Here is a 16,863-nt window from a genome sequence, read left to right as displayed (position 1 = left end):
GAGATATAGTCCCTGCTTCGATGATGAGCGAAACTCAATGAGTAGGTGAGCCGAGAGATAAGGGCGCGAAGGTGTAGAGCTGTCGTAAGGCTTGAGAGACCTACTGTCACCGACTCTCGGTGGCTTTTAAATCACCACAAAGCTACCAAATTCCCTTGATCAAGACCCGCTTTGACTCTCTCTAAAGGCTACCGACTTGCCGAGCTCAAATTGGGGCACGGTCTTTGACTCGCTTTTCAGTGTGGTTTCGACCACTAAAACACACTCTAATAGTCTCACACACCTAAGAAAAATTAGGGGCAGAATTAAAGGAATTTAATGGTCTTGATTTTAAGAATTGAGTAGTTTGTAGTATGCTGAAGAAGAAGGGATTCTCTAGAGCTTAATAGGATAGCCAAATGAGGTGGGATTTAAGGAATTGATGGCTCTATGGAAAGGTGTCATAAAGCACTTTGCACACACATATGTTACACTAGCTAGTGGTCGCTTCAACGAGAGTTGTGAAGCGATTAAGAAAGCTGAAAATGAGCATGAAAATACAAAAAAATGAATACACAATCAATGCTAAATGGAAGTTCCTCTTCACCTCATCACCAAAGGGAAGTGGAGCATGCTATTGCCCGAGTGGTGATTAGGGATTGGGATTATTATGCTAATGTAGAGATTAGAGAGTGCTAATTGAAAAATTCTAAACACTAACACACAAAAGCATAAAAACAATCCTAGCTAACACACCGTAGCTTTAAAACCACTTGATGGGAATGGGATTGTGCTAGCTAGGGTGGATGAAAGAGAAACATCGTGCACATAAGTGAGTGGGTGTTGGATATATTATCACTCAAGTGAATTAAGATCAATTAATTTGGACTCATAAACACGATCTTGAGTATGTGCTAAGCCATCACAAGCTCACCAAAAGCAAGAGAGATGTAATGCAGAAAAGACTTGTGTTTATTCATTTATGAAACAAACTTTAAGTAGCTCTATACACTTGCACCACTGCATGTGGGATAAATCCACTTTCCTCTCCTTGAATCATACTCTAGTACTCTAGGAAAAAGCTCACACCTTTACAATGAATAGGCTCTTCAGTTTCCATGGGAGAAACATTTCCAACAGCAGCAGCCTCGCCCTTCCCGATATCAATACCTTGATTTTCCATAATAAAGCATGTGAGAAGAGCATGCAGTAATGATGATCATAATGATCTCTCTAACCATGGATCACAAATGCACGGATAACCTGTAGACAAAAAGAAACCTAACCTTGGGTAGAGTCTTATAAGTTCATGTAATTCCTTAGCATGGCATCCAAGCCAAAGAGCTCATCTGCATCATGTGTGAATGATGTGGAAGCGCTTGGGTGACAACCCTAGTCAGTCACCACTCGCTCACCTCGCACAATGGAGACGTTTTGTATACATACCAAAGTAGCTTCGTTCCTGTTCTATGAAATCACCAACTTACCTACGGGCTCTTGATACACATTTTCTTGTGCCCATCATTTTACAGAGCAGATATCTCCCATTGGTAGTCGAGTACAATGCATTTAAGCTCAGTCACACAGACAATTGAAAAGCACAAGGGATGGTACTTGTGGCCACACGATAGGTGAAAAACCCCAACTGCATGTTGGCCCGATAGAACTTGTCCACGTGCCACACAATTCCCTCCAATTATCACGATATGAGCACCAAACATAGTCTTGGATGGTGGGGTAGGCACTAGCAGAGCCCTGTCCTCTCACTTCACAAAGTTGCAGGCTTCCTTCATGAAAGAGGCCTCCCTTTTAAGATCACAATGCACCCTCTCCATTTCTTGAACTATTGTCCATTAGGAAAAATATGAACTCTCTAGGGGCGCTTTGGGATTAAGGTTAATTAGAGGTCAGCCAATAGGAAGAGGGTGGTGGACACACTCTATACCCTCAAAAAAGTAGGGGGACAAGGTAGCCTTACACCTCTTAATTGTCTCTTACCTAGTGAGAAGGTAAGGGAGGTGGCTAGGGGAAAGAGGGGGGGGACCACTTTGACCTCTTTTCCCCCACTTTTTGGCCCGGATTTAAAAATACACTAAAAATTTCAAATTTTCAAAAAATTTCAAATTTCAAGTTTTCCCTCCTTAAAAGGTCCCCAAACCTATTTCATGGTCAAAAAAGTATTTTTGACCTTCAAAAGTTAAAAACATGCACTAAAAAATCCAAAAAATTGATTTTTTAAAAAAACAAATCAAAATATCATTTTCACCCTCCAAAGTGTTTCCAAACCTATTCTATAGCTAAAAAGTGTTTTTCTCTCTTTACAAACCTTTTTCCAAGCTCTCCATTGCTGCAACAACCACATGCACCCCCTATAGTCCATCATTATCTCTCTGCTAGCTTTCTCCCACCTCCATTGTAGCACCAAGCAAGCTCCTCCTCCATCTCTTCCCCTTACCCGCCACATAGTTTCACACCAAGCTAGCTCCTCTCCCTTCTCTCATCTCCATTACAACATGAAACAAGATTCTACTCCTTCTACTTTCATTCACTCACACTACATGGAAACCTCTACTCCCGAAGGTGGCAAAAGTATGAGCTCACATGAGTTGCATACCACAACAATAGGAGGTGTGAATATCGCGTGGGCATTGCAAGGGTTCATCTCCAACATAAAGATAGAATGGTAAGAAAACTACTCTTGTAGCTTACTCATAACACTGGGTGGTGCTATTTTGTTGATGACTTTGGTGCGCCATCTATAGTTGTGTAGCATGTGATTTGAGTCTCACAATGTAAGTAAGCTGTGTTTTCTATGGAGAGTCGTCAAAGATTTTTCTTGTAATTTATTCTTCGTATAATTGTCATTAGATAATTGGAATGATATCATTTTGTACTTTATAACTTTGTGCTCACATAATCTTTTGTTTACTTACAGATTCAACTTGTTTTAAGAGGACATGACCAAGCAACCATGTGCAGAGATGGAAATCACTCTATTTTTGTTCCTTGAGGAACCTTTCACTACCATGTTAAAAGATTTTGATAAGAATAGTAGGTGTTTTTTAGAATCTTGAACCAATAGGGACTCTCTAGGAGCTCTCATAGAAGCCATCCATATAGTACTACTATCTTCCCTAGTGTCATAGACACACAAATACTCAAGTGTATATGAATCTCTAGATGAGGAAGACAAATACTTGTAAGATAAGCCTAACAGCAACAACATTGTCTCCATTTGTAATTATTTTTCATGAGGCTGGATTCCTCTATAAATGCAATATAAATATGTTTTTTTGTTAAATGGTGTCGCATTGAGTGAGAGTATTTAATTTAGATTACTGAAGTTTCATACAGATCTGAGAAATATTGTTTACTTTTATGGATATTTTGATTTGCCTGTACGATGATTCAAGTCGCAAGTCTTAATCACTCCACCTTGAAGAAATTCAAGCAATATTTTGATTTCAGTTTAATCATTAATGGTTATTCTTATTAAAGTGGATCATAAACTTTGTCAAGATGTCCTCATTTGGGGATGTTGAGTATATATCATTAGCAATGTTTCACAAGAACACTAGGTGGACACAAGGAAGTAAAAATTGGCTCCTTGTTTGGTCGATTTCTAGTGTTTAATGTTTAGTGCACAGGATTTGTGAGGCCGTTGACATGGGGAGTTCACTAAAGTATATGTAACATAGCACATGTGTTCAACAGAAGGGATTTTATATTCTTGTAAAGTTGCAGAAACATGTGTAGATAAGGCCTATAAGGGGTACTTTTAATCCATTCTAGTGAACGCACATGATATAGGAAAATTTTACATAGTGAATGCTCCGGATCTTTGAACACAAAGAAAGGGGGGGGGGGGGGGGGAGCTCTAATTACATCTGAGTGAAAAGAAGTGGAATTTGTACTGTCATGTTGCATAAAGATTTGCTTTCACTTAATCTAAAAAAAATTGGTATCCTGGGGTGCAGACAAGGCCATATAATGCAAAAAAAGGGGTGGCCACAAGTGCGCATAGTGAGCCATCCAAAACTGCTGGATGGGCCATATGTGGGCCCTTGTGGCCACCCTTTTTTTGTATAATTAGGCTATTGCTGCACTCCAGAACCCTCGAAAAGATGAGATGAACCTAAAATTGAACTTTTCAAGCACATTATGCCTTCCTTCAACTCAACTTACTAGTTCCCTGCACCAAAAGGGAAAATCACATTGGACAGTATAAAAATCTAGTCTCATGTTGCATAAACATCTGGTTTCATCAAATATTAACATTCTTGCTATTATAAGGGGCAGACAAGGCCATATAATGCAAAAAAAAGGGTGGCCACAAGGGCGCGCAGGTGAGCCATCCAAAACTGTTGGATGGGCCATCTGCGCGCCCTTGTGGCCACCCTTTTTTTTGCATAATTAGGCTATTGTTGCACTCCAGGACCTTGGAAAAGATGAGATGAATGTAAAATTTTACTTTTTAAGCACATTATGCCTTCCTTCAACTCAACTTACTAGTTCCCTGCACCAAAAGGCCAAATCACATTGTTTAATATAAAAATCTAGTCTCATGCTACATAAACATCTGGTTTCATCAGCTATTAACATTTTTGCTATCCTAAGGGGCAAACAAAGCTAGAAAATGCAAAAAAAAAGGGTGGCCACAAGGGCGCGCAGATGAGCCATCCAAAACTGCTGGATGGGCCATCTGCGCGCCCTTGTGGCCACCCTTTTTTTTGCATTTTCTAGCTTTGTTTGCCCCTTAGGATGACAAAAATGTTAATATTTGATTTAAATTTAACTCTTCATGGCCAAAACCACTTAACTTAAAACACATGGATAAACCCAAAAGCCAAATCACTATGGAGACAGTAGACACAACTCTTAATCATTTTGTCATTGCAAAGTCATCTGAAATGATGTGAGCCTCTACAACTTCTTGAATAGCCTCCAACGCTATTGCTTGCATTTTATACTGATTTCCATAGCTTTGAAGCACCTCCTTCACCGTGTGAGCATATTTTTGATGCATGGCCATGATTCAAGTGTTAGGTTTTTTTTTTTTTTTTTGGTAAGTGTTGATTTTTTCGGTTGTTTTCAACGGCTTCTAGATTTCAATCGGCTCCGAATCTGTCTGGGCTTGTCTCACATAAATTTGTTCATCTCATCGCGTTCTTTGACCATCATGTGATGAGAAAAAATCATATCTTGCTCGCATTCTCCAAAAATCAATGTGCAAGTTGACAATTTATTTAAAAATAATATAAAACATACATTTTTTACTTTTTTCTTAATCTACGGGCTCCAACGAGCATTAAAACCATGGAATCTGAAAATACTCAAAGAACCATTGTTTTTTATTGTGTTAAGGACTGTATTTCCTACATACAAAACTTTCCCAAAATCTCACCCTAACACCTTCAAAAGTGGCTTCCAAGGAGTGTACTCGGTCAAAATTTGAAACTGAAGAAAAACAATCAGAATGAACTCCTAGACTGTGTATTAAACTTTAGAATAACCAAAATTTCCTTCAAAAAAAGTTATGCTAAAAATTTGAAAATAGCCCCCCATTGGACTCCCCACAACGATAGAAGTCAAAGGGTTCAAGGAGAGGTATGGTGTCACAAGTGCATGGTGGGAATCTCATCGAGGTTTATTCCGTCAAGATCTCTTGTACTTTATCATGTCTTCTCATGTACAATCTTACAAAAGAAAATGATACTTTAAATGACTACAAATCTTATTTAACTTATCAAACAGCCTAAAATATGGTAGACCAAGAGTGCTCTTACACATCAACAAACAAAAAAGTCCAAACTTCTTCTCATTAACTTTGATAAACATACATTCGTGAACAACTTCCAAGGGGTAGTGCAGTCATAGTTCTTACATCCATTCCATGACATGGTATGCTCAAGGGGTGACCTATCATATAAAAATATCTCTGGTGGGGGTGCCCTCATGTTAGGAAAGGGTGTGCTGCTGATGAAAAGTTGTTGTATTGTCCTATTAGGGATCTCTCCATGTTAGCATAGTGATTTTTGGTGTAGTGGGAGCCACATTGCTTGAGGAGAGCTTTGTGCCACCGTAAAAGCTTCATGTTATGCTAGTTCCTTGAGCCATTCTTGCATTAGGATGAGATTACCCACCTCTAATAAGGATGGATTTGAAGCACCTACCTACAAGATGTAACAAAGAAGGCTGTTTTAGAGGAAAAGTGGTGACATTTGACCTCTCTAACCTGCACCCACTGTTTCTTGTAATGCCACTGTTTTGAGCTGAAGAGCTTGACATTCGTGCATCCACGAATGCAAAGAAGCACCTGCACCCATACACAACCAATTGCAATAGCCTAACAAGCCTACTTCTCCCCTCCCAAGATATTGAAGAACCATACACATTCGTCTCACCGACAGTCTGACAATCTTGCGATGACCTCTGCTCACCCTCACGTGCGGCCTTCGGTGCAAACACCGTGGACAAGCAATATGTACACTTTTGTTGTGCGGAGTACATGGTGGTGGAGGGATACGATTTGTGATGTCCGTGAGCACCATGGTAGTTGTTGCGTGAGGAAGCAAAGAATGAAAAGAAAGAGGGGGGAGGGAGAGGGAGGAACATGGGAGGAGAGAAGGGGCAGAGGGGGAGAGGGAGAGAGAGGGGAGGAGGAGGAGAGAAGGGGGTAGGGAGAGAGAGGAGAGGAACATGGGAGGAGAGAAGGGGGCAGAGGGGGGAGAGGGAGAGAGAGAGGAGGAGGAGGAGAAAAGGGGGTAGGGAGGGAGAGGAGAGGGAGAGAGGAGGAAGGAGGAGGAAAGAACAAAGGTTTTTTTTGGGGGGGGATTTTTTTTTGAAAAAGTGGACTTTTAGTGTTTGTAGGTTTAAAAAAATGTCAAAAAATGATTTTTTGATGTGTATATATGTTGGGAGGGAATTTTAAGTCAAAAATAAGTAAAAATAACTTTTTTGAAAAAAAGTCAAATTTTGGCTCTTAGTGACCCACGTTTTTGCTGATGTGGCCACACCCCTTTACTCCCTTCACTTTCCAAAAGCTAGAGAGAGAAAGTGACCTCTTAGGTCCACATCCTACATGTGTCTAAAAAAAGGCTAGAAAAGTCTACTCAAAACTAGCTTTTTGAATGCCCTTGTCCCCTTAACCCTACACAACATTAGCCTTAATCCCTAAAAATTAGGATTCCTTACATAGCCCATGCAAGGTTCATATTTCTCCTAATGCTGTAAAAAATGAAAATAAAGAGGATAATTATGGATTGCATAATCAACCATGAAGCACTCTTGAGCACATCTAAGTAATTCGAAGCACAATTGCACTTCACAGCACTTTGAAGTACTTAGAAATGCTTCAAAGTGCATGGAAGTGCTTTAGAGTGCATGAATACTGATAAAAATCCAAGTAAATCACTTAGATTCTAGCACTTTTGAGCACTTTGAAGCACCTTCAAGAACTTTTTAGCACTTCTAGGAGTTTTCAAAGTTCTTAAAATTTCTTGGAAGTGTTTGCAAATGCTTCAAAGTGCTTGAATATAGATAAAAACCCTCATAAACCACTTAGATTCTAGCACTTCCAAGCATTTTATGGCATCTTTCAGTACTAAAGTGCTTAACAAGGGCACTTTGAATCACTTGAGAGTAGTTGAAAGTGCCCTCAAGTTCTTAGAAGTCCTTGCAAGATTTAATAAGCACTTTGAATCACTTCTTAGCACTTTGAGGCATTTTGAAACACTTCTAAGCACTACGAGGCTTTTCAAAGTGTTTAGGGTGCCTCAAAGTGCTTCAAAATTCCCTTTTAAGCACTCAGAAGCACTTTAGAGCAGTTAAATGCGCCCTCAAGTGCTTACAAGATTTAATAAGCACTTTGAAGCACTTATAAGAGCCTTAGGGCACTTTGAAACACTTATTAGCACTTTGAGAGTTTTCAAAGTGTTTACAAGTGTGCTTCCAAGTGCCCTTGTTACGAAATTTAGAGCAATTAAATATCCCCTCAAGTGCTTAGAAGTTCTTGCAAGATTTAATAAGCTCTTTAAAGCACTTCTTAGAACTTTGAGTCTTTTCAAAGTGTTTAGAAGTGTGCTTCGAATTGCTTTAACGTGATTAGAAGCACTTCCAAGTGCTTAACTATTGATGAAAATTCATGTAATTGGTAAACTGTATGTGCACAACAATGACTTCCTGCTTCATAGGCTCATCACCCTTGTGAGTGATCCAATCTTAGCTTCTTTTTGGAGGACAAGAGTTGCATTCTCTATTGGGGCTGCCATTCACTGCCCGTAGATTTGCTCTTAGCCGCTTCGTCTCCACAATGATTGGAGCACAAGCATTGTGGCTGCCTTCATTACGAATCCATAAATCACACTTCTCAACCAAGGTGCCCTTAGAGGAGGCGACCTTGTCTTCAAATTTATTGGCTTGGCAATCAAAGTCATCTGCAGTTCTCTCAACCCACTCTGTGTAGACGAGCTTGGCTAGACCTCAAAATTCTTCGACAGGAGGTTGGACACAGTAGCTCCATAGAGTCTACACAAAAATCCCTTTGTCTCGGTATAGACACACCGTAATCAAACTTGAACATCATCCCCTTTCTAAGCAGGCCCCACTTTCGCGGCTTCACATTCTCCAATGTCATTCCAGTATCAGCTACCCATGCAATCTTGTGGCCTTCAAGAGGTGCTTTGGCAATAGCACAGTTCTCATAGGCAAACCCCCTAGCAAACTTTGTCATGAGTTGAGAAGAAAAAATGTAACAATGTTATGAACTCTGAAGATTCCGCCACGGAGAAGGTTAGTTTTGTGGCACCAAAACTGACCTACATGTGCATAGAAATGACTCTAACATGCATGAAGTACATGCATTGCATATAGATAAGGTACCGGTGAGGTAGTACATTACCTTTTCGAGTAGACTTATCCGTAAGAGGGCCACTTTTAGAGAGAGATTCATAATCTGTAGGTGCAGATTTCGGCACGAGGGAAGGAGTCATTTGAGCAGACTTTGTAGGCTAGTCGATTGCTCTCTTGGACCTGCTGCAGGGTGTTATCCTCTTGGAGGGAGTGCTCATCTCTACATGCAGTGAATATGATAGAAAGATTGTGCTAAGAACACAGAGGCAAAGTAGCAAAGCGTAGGGTCTGATGCAAGAATCTGAGTCTGAAAGCAATGCAAGAAGAGACTCAAGGCTTAACCTTAGTTGTGCAGAGGACGGCGTTGAAGAGATTGGCGAGGGCCACAACATTACATTAATGCACTTTTAAAAGTATGGGAGGCCATGCGTGTGGACTGTAATCATCCGAATATATACATCTTGCATGCTTTTATAATAACTTAATAACCTTAAGAAAATATTTTCCCTCTCTCTCCATTTTTAAATTTGAAAAATAGTCAAGTTGCCTCCTCCTATGGGCTATTAGGGGGCTATTGGTGGTACCACCAAAATGTACCGAAAGTAGTACCACCTATACATGCCATCACCTATGGACCTAACAAGGTAGTTTTGGTTATGTTTGGTTTTGTCTTGGGTGTATTTGTCATGCTTTTGTTTCTAACGGTAGCTTTTGGTACTATTTTGGTTTCTCCTTTGGTGGTTTAGGGTTTTTTCCTATCAATGGTGTTCTGGTGGTATTAGTAGTTTTAGGTAGTTATAGTCTCCCATGAGCAAGACCTCCACGAGGAGGATAGAGTAGTCCAAGTTTCCCTCTCCAAGGCATGTGTACATTGAGAGGATGTTCCCCTCCTCTTCCGCCTCCTCATCTAATGAAATTCTCTCCCCTACCCTTCCTCTCGCTATTGCAAACTTTGACCTGGAGAGAGTGATGTAGCATAGAGTAATGTAGATGTTTTTCCCTAATGTAGTTGTGCGTTAACCACATCAAGATGCCCCGTAGTTCTCTCGTCATAACCTCTATCATCCCCCGGAATATCTCATGTGTAGGGGATGGCCATCCTACCCAATCCTTTAGAAATGTTGAGATGTACACACTTCTTGTGTAAAGACTTCTGCACATATCCATGTACTGATCTCAATAATCCCCACTATGGGCCTCATGTGTCTTAGTGAGTGGTACAATGTCTCTAGACTCTACCCTCCATCACTTCTCCCACTTTCCCTAGGAGTGTCTATGCTCTAATTGAGCTCTAGTTAGAGGAAAACTGGGATCGCTAGCTGGAGTGCATAGTATCGCCCTTTTCCACAATATTTTGATTACTTATTCACGAGACGGAGCTCGGTCAGATGAAACGATTCCTTGATCTTTCTAATATAATTCCTTGCATATTTCGAAATAATTCAATGTCTTTACATGCATGTCTTCACATACATGTGTGTGTGTGTATATGAGAAGGAAGAGAGAGAGAGAGAGAGAGAGAGAGAGAGAGAGAGAGAGAGAGAAGGGGTGGGGGGGGGCACATGTGCAGTCTTTGTTCATCAAGTTGGTGGGGTGAATGACTCTCTCTCACCCAAACCAGGGAGTTGTACATATACAGAGAAGCACTATAAATCACAATAGTGGCAAAAGTAAGTTGCACTTGTAGATGCCATGGTAGCACCTTTTATCACTCAGCAACTCTCCCATGAACATGAACACCTCGATTTTGTCCAGTGTGGGCCATCCACCGCCCTGTTTTCGGCCAAATGGCTTATTGAATGGATGGATACCCGGGGGGCGTTGCTTATTGTGAGAGTAGACCTGAAGCCGTTACAAGGAAGGAATGGGGATGGGTAGGTAGGGATTAGGAGCAGCAGCGACGTCGACACAAGGACCTGGCCGAGTTCCAGTAATATGCAAGGACAAGCGACCACGAAGATCAGGGCGTGCTCGACCAGAACCGGCAGGGATTAGGAGTGAGGAATGGGTAGGTAGGGATTAGGAGCAGCAGCGTCGACACAAGGACCTGGCCGAGTTCCAGTAATATGCAAGGACAAGCGACCACGAAGATCAGGGCGTGCTCGACCAGAACGTCATTTCAGAGAGAGAGAGAGAGAGAGAGAGAGAGAGAGAGAGAGAGAGACCATAAATACATGTGGGGATCGGCTGCTAAGAGGGCGAACTGCAGGCTCGCTGCACTAGCTTGAAGGTGAGAGTACGAGTTGAGAGAGAGAGAGAGAGAGAGAATATACGTAATGGAGAGAGTGAGAGCCGCCCTTGAGAGGTCATCATTGCCAAACATGCAGCCCGATGAAAAGGCACCAAGGGACTATCAGTGGAGCGCATCCAGCTCGTCTTTAGTAGTGCCCTCATCGCCCGCTTCATCGTCATTGCAGCAAATGCAGAGGAGCCCGCAGCTGGCGTACAGCTCCTCTTTTAAGAAGCCCGAGGTGCCATGCGCCTTCCAGATGCCGCTGCACTACCCCTCCTTCTCCAAAGCCCACTATGACAGCATGCCCGAGTGGCAGCTCGACCGCCTTCTCGAAGAGTATGGCCTCCCCGTCATGGGCACTCTCCTGGAGAAGAAGCAATATGCCATCGGCGTCTTCCTTTGGAAATGACACGGTACGGTCACCTGTAGGCCACCTTCCCTTCCTTTTAGTAAGGCCTCACTAAGGAGTCGCTTTTACTATGATCTTCATGGTCCATCTGGGCATTTTTCTAGGGTCAACCTCACAATCTCTAGTCAGGTAGCCTATCTAGTTGTCAACTCCATGCGACTACTCCTACTTAATTCACCTTCTACCCTCGCCTTACAAGCTATCTACCAACCGTCTCCCTTCTTTTTGAACAACATTGTGACCCTTCTGATCGACCTTCTGTCCCTTTAGTATTTTGCACTTGAATATCCATTTTTTTCACTTTCTAATAAGCAATGCTCTATACATAGCACACTCGTGGCATCTCATTTGATGTATGAATCTTGAACTTGAGTGTTTTCTCTATGCAACCTCTGATGGAGGAGTAGTTATTCTATTCTATGATAAGTTTAACTTTGACTATTATCACATCAAGCATTAGTTCGTCAAGCACAATTAGTTGTATGGAGATTAATTCAATGTATAATGGCACTTGTACACATATGAGAAGGGACCATTAGGGTAACAAATGCCCAATTATTTGGTGGGGTGTGAGTGGGTAGGAAGTAATAGCATTATCATGGGGCCCTGGTTGAGAGCTCTAGTTTACACTAATAGACAAGGACAAGCAATCTTGGTTAAGAGCATTATCTTGGGGCCTTTGTTGAGAGATATGGCTTATGCTAGTAGACAAGGACAATCAACCATGATGCAGATCTACAAGCTAAGATGATAGCATGACCTCTCTTTACGCCTATGGTCCCTGTCTTGTACATCACTTACTTTATCCATCTTTGTTCACTCTCTATACTTCTCTCATTTACATGGAAGCTCCATTGAGCCATGCAAGTTCACTCGATCATCAGGTGCATCTAGACCTCCAAGTCACTATGACACATATAGTGTTTTTCAACTAGTTAAATTAATTGAGAGACAATTGTAGAGAGCATGAAAATATCACTAGATAATCTAGCTTAAAACGAGAGCAGTACTTCACATGCTCAGTAACTAAATTTGTACAATAGGTGATACATTCATAGGAGAATGGCCAAATTTCTTGGTGTAAAACGAAGAAATTTGAAGATCTAGGATAAAATAACAAGTAGGATCTTTAGTAAAGGAAAGTACATAAATACTTGAAGAGAATAAAAACAACAAGTAGGATCTTGTAGTAAAGGGGAGTAGAGATATACTTGTAGTGAATAAAAAAATTGAGTACCAACTCGATACAATATATGTGATGGCATTTCCCACCCATTCCCTCTCAAGCGTATATGTCAACATTGAAAACAAAGCTAAGAGGATGTAAAAATAGTGGGGGCTAGATACCACAACATTGGATGCCTTGGCTCATGGAAATGAGCTCTATACATAGTGTTAGTAGTCAAGAAAGATAGGCTCGTATATGCAGCATATTGGGTGGCTCGGGTGACATTGAAGACGTGCACCTCTCATGGCCATCGGCTATGAGCACTCACCACCCTTCTCATAGACCATTGATCGACTGCACTAGCCAATATCAATTGGTAGTTTGCTAGTATATAGACTATACACATGATGTAGCATCCGAGGGAATAATCCAAGGAAGATTCTCCAAGTTGAGCACCTAAATTAGCTCACTACCATCATGCTCACAACAACGATCACATCATTATTTAATCTAGAATCACATCAAAGATGCATGCACTAATGATTTCTTCTCATAATGGGAACCTTATAAATGTGCACCATTTAACAAAGTGGGACGCATGCTTAGAGGTGGGAGTTAAGTGTATACTAACATAAGAGGCATCATAAAAATTATACACTAAAAGGTTAAAATAAGTTAAGGAGAAGCTCACAAACATAGGAATGATTTTCTATATAGCAAAGTTGTTCAACTTCTCATTAATTTTGGACAAAAGACACAAGGGTGTCTTCTAGCAAGAGAATATCTACAAAAGTAGATAAGTAAGAAAACCTATAGTTCATCCTAGTCAATCCATAGAGCTATTGAGGTGTATCTACAAAATTTATTTTCTCTAGTTTGTCCACATAACTTGTAAATCTGATTATTAAATTATAATTATAAGCTATTTTCATTCAATTGGGGCTGCAATTTTATAGTTTGTATCTATCACTTTTGATGTCAATTACTTAAGGCAAAGTCAAGAATCACTTTCAGCCAAGGATCAAATCTCAAACTTTGACCAAACTATGAACTTTGATCAAACTATAAACATTGATGTCGCTTTTGTAATCTGTATTGATAAGTTGATCAATAAGAAGAACTTTGCTAAGCGTATGACACGGTGTCTATGTATCTACAAGTTTTATCTACTTCTTTCTCTTACATATATTGTCGTATTTTTATTCCAATTGCTTCTATGGGTTACTAGGCAAAGGCTCTTCAAGTTGATATAAGTCTTTGGCACTGGGTTTTGGGTTTATTGATGAGTGCCTACAAGCTATTTTGTGTTGTAACTCAAGATATATGAGTTTGATTGACTAACCATCCTGTGTAGGATAGCTCTCATGATTCCTAAGACATAGGGTATTTTAAATGCTGGTTTTGACTCGTTAAAATTAGGGTTAGAGTCAAGTATTGTGCATCCGCATATTATTTGGAGGCTTTGAGACCATAAAATTGTCTATCCTAGTCCTCTTGAATATCTCTACAAGCTTGGTTGCATTTGGATTTGATTTGGTCAATGTAATGGTAGAGATTGAATCTTGGTTATAAATTAGCCTTTGGTGATTCTGCATTTGAGAGAGTATAGGATTTTCACTTACATAGATATTGTTTTCCAAGGACTTGGCACCTCCTTGTCTCCTCCATGCCCTAGCCGGGTCTACCACATATCTTGTATTGACAGTTAATGTGAGGTTCTTGCTAATTCTACAATAAGATTTGAGTGGGTCGGCAAACCTTTTAACATTTCGCACCGTTGTCGCCACCTACGCTAAAGAAAACATTTACTCACAATCATTTCTCTTAAGAAAATAGCTCTAGTTATTTCTAGAATAATCCTTCTTTTTGCACATTGGTGACCATTGATTTGTTTATTTTTGTTTAGGGATTTGAAGATAGTTGGGTATTGGCTAGAAACCTATAGAGTACGATTTGGACCGGTGGGATATCCTTTTAGGACCTTGGGTGAGAAAAGGATATTTACTGAGTTAAAAGAGAAAAAATCATATATTGATATTGATTATTTTTGACATATCATGACATTTTCAAAAAAAATTTGCAGTAGAAGTAATATAGTTTTCTTCAAATTACTTTTTTTTTTGAGATTTGGATTTGTGTTCTTTCATGATAGTTTGCTTATAAACTTGTGGGTAGAATTGATAAGATCCTGCATTATCAATTATTTAACAATATTTACTAATGGTTTCATGCCTTCATTCTTCCATTTCAAAATCCATGCTCTTTGAGTCTGTCTAACATACATGACCCACCACCATAGGCTGATTTGACACCATATGTTTTATCAAATTAATGCACATACACATCCAAATCCTCATGAGACTTTCCATTGGACTGGTAATCCCTTACAGCTATTGGTTATTCCAGGGGGTTTCTAATCACTGAGCAAAAAAAATCGAGCGAAGACAAATTCAAGCAAATTGATACAATAGCAACAATGGTGAAATAAAAAATTATGTAGTACACACTACTTTCACTACACAAATCTAACACTCAATCGACAACAATTGAGAGTTTAGAACCAATATGAAAATTGAATATTGAGGCACAAGAAATGTCTTCATACTTGAAACATATACAATTCAATTCTATGCGGCATATTTCCTCTCAAATATGGTGAAAGAAAAAAAATATTGTCAAGAATTGTGAAAGAAAAAAATTATGTCATGCACATTACATAGAACCAATATGAAAATTGAATACTCGAGGCACAAGCAATCTCTTTATACTTGAAACAAATACAATTCAATTCCATGTGAATGGAATACCCCTTTACACAGGAGAAGCCCAAGCCTCATGTGCATTTGCATGTTGGATGCAGAGATAAAGTCATGAAGCAACAATTCCTTAAAAGCTTCTATATTGTGAGTGCTCTCACTGTTAAAAAACAACCAAGGCCATGGCACAACTAGAGAATCATCTGATCCTAGGATATCCAAGCAAGATTGAAAGAATCTTTCAGTCCTAGCTCAAAGACTAGTGATTTACAACTTCCAAAGCCTGCCAGATCTTTTGCAGCAATAGGTAAACAAGAGCAACCATCACAAGAATAGAGGTACAAGAACTGTTTCTTCTACATGCCGACGTCTATGGATACAATCCAATGTCCCCCCAATCTCTCACAATACTGTCGTCTGTGATCTAGAATAAATATCGGACTGTAAGCGAACGTCATTAGCGTTATGGGGTATACCATGTTGGAATGAATTGAGTGTTGGTTCGAATCTTGACTTACGTTGAGCAAAGTTTGTGCTCATTCATACCCTGCCCTAGTTCCCGAGCTGTGATGAACAAAGTTCATGTTAATTTGTAGCCTATGTTCAAACACGTTTGGTGGAACGAACTGCTGACTGGTTAATCTACTAAGTAGGTTGTCCGCACGGCTACATGGCAGACTCTCAAGAATCCCATATTCTTGAGAGTCTGATATTCAGCAAGAGCCGGATTGCGTGGACGTGATCCTATGGGCAGGAAGCAACAAATGGCAAAATGCAACAATTATAGATGCGAGTAAGACAAACGACAAAGAAAGAATCATTCACAAAAGCTTGGGATCCAACTTGACAAATGCTATTTTTTTCAAGAGAAAATTGTCGAAGTACCTCTCTAACTTGTGGAAATTCTCAAAATACTCCTCAAATTTTAGAAATTCCCAAAATACCCTTGTATCTATTTTCGTTGGATTCTTCAAGACTTTCTAATCTTTATTCCTTTTTGACAATTGAGATCCGTTTTTGAGTGCTTAGCATGGAGTTTGTCACAATTTACCTCACAAAAAGGGCAATTATGTTCAAAAAATATGAAGCTATTCGTCTCCAGAGCCTACATAACGAGTTCAAATTCTAGTTTTAGAATTTCTAATCTTTATTCCTTTTTGACAATTGAGATCCGTTTTAAAGTGCTTAGCATGGATCAGTTTGTCACAAATTACCTCAATTATGTTCAAAAATAATGAAGCAGTTCATCTCCAGAGCCTACATAACCAATTTAAATTCTAGTTTTAGCATCTTGGATTGATAGAGAAGCAGTCTTCTTATAAAAAGCTTCAAAAAAGATTTTATCTTTGGAGAAATTTAATATCATAACAGGCCGTATTTTGGGAATTTGGAAAAATCTAAAGGGCATTTTGAGAATTTAGGACAAAAGTTCGGGGGCACTTTGGAAACTTTTGAAACTTGGAGGCAA

General features: G+C 39.9%; 1 protein-coding gene across 1 annotated transcript; it reads left to right on the top strand.

Annotated features, from left to right (window-relative positions):
* Positions 1 to 10,872: 10,872 nt before the first annotated feature.
* LOC147434336 (uncharacterized) lies at positions 10,873 to 11,795 on the top strand. The gene has a single exon (XM_086489925.1). The coding sequence runs from the start codon at positions 11,106 to 11,108 to the stop codon at positions 11,469 to 11,471; it is 366 nt and encodes a 121-aa protein (XP_086346051.1). The 5' UTR covers positions 10,873 to 11,105; the 3' UTR covers positions 11,472 to 11,795.
* Positions 11,796 to 16,863: the final 5,068 nt, after the last annotated feature.

This window comes from Adiantum capillus-veneris, chromosome 19 (genome assembly GCF_014529385.1).
Source record: "Adiantum capillus-veneris isolate H3 chromosome 19, ASM1452938v2, whole genome shotgun sequence".
In the NCBI taxonomy this organism is placed as follows: domain Eukaryota; kingdom Viridiplantae; phylum Streptophyta; class Polypodiopsida; order Polypodiales; family Pteridaceae; genus Adiantum; species Adiantum capillus-veneris.
The sequence above is the reverse complement of the archived record's forward strand: the minus strand, read 5'-3'. Positions and strand labels throughout refer to the sequence as shown.

What these genes read in the sequence shown, in the direction of transcription:
- LOC147434336 (XM_086489925.1), top strand. Translation starts at nt 11,106, where the DNA reads ATGGAGAGAGTGAGAGCCGCCCTTGAGAGGTCATCATTGCCAAACATG.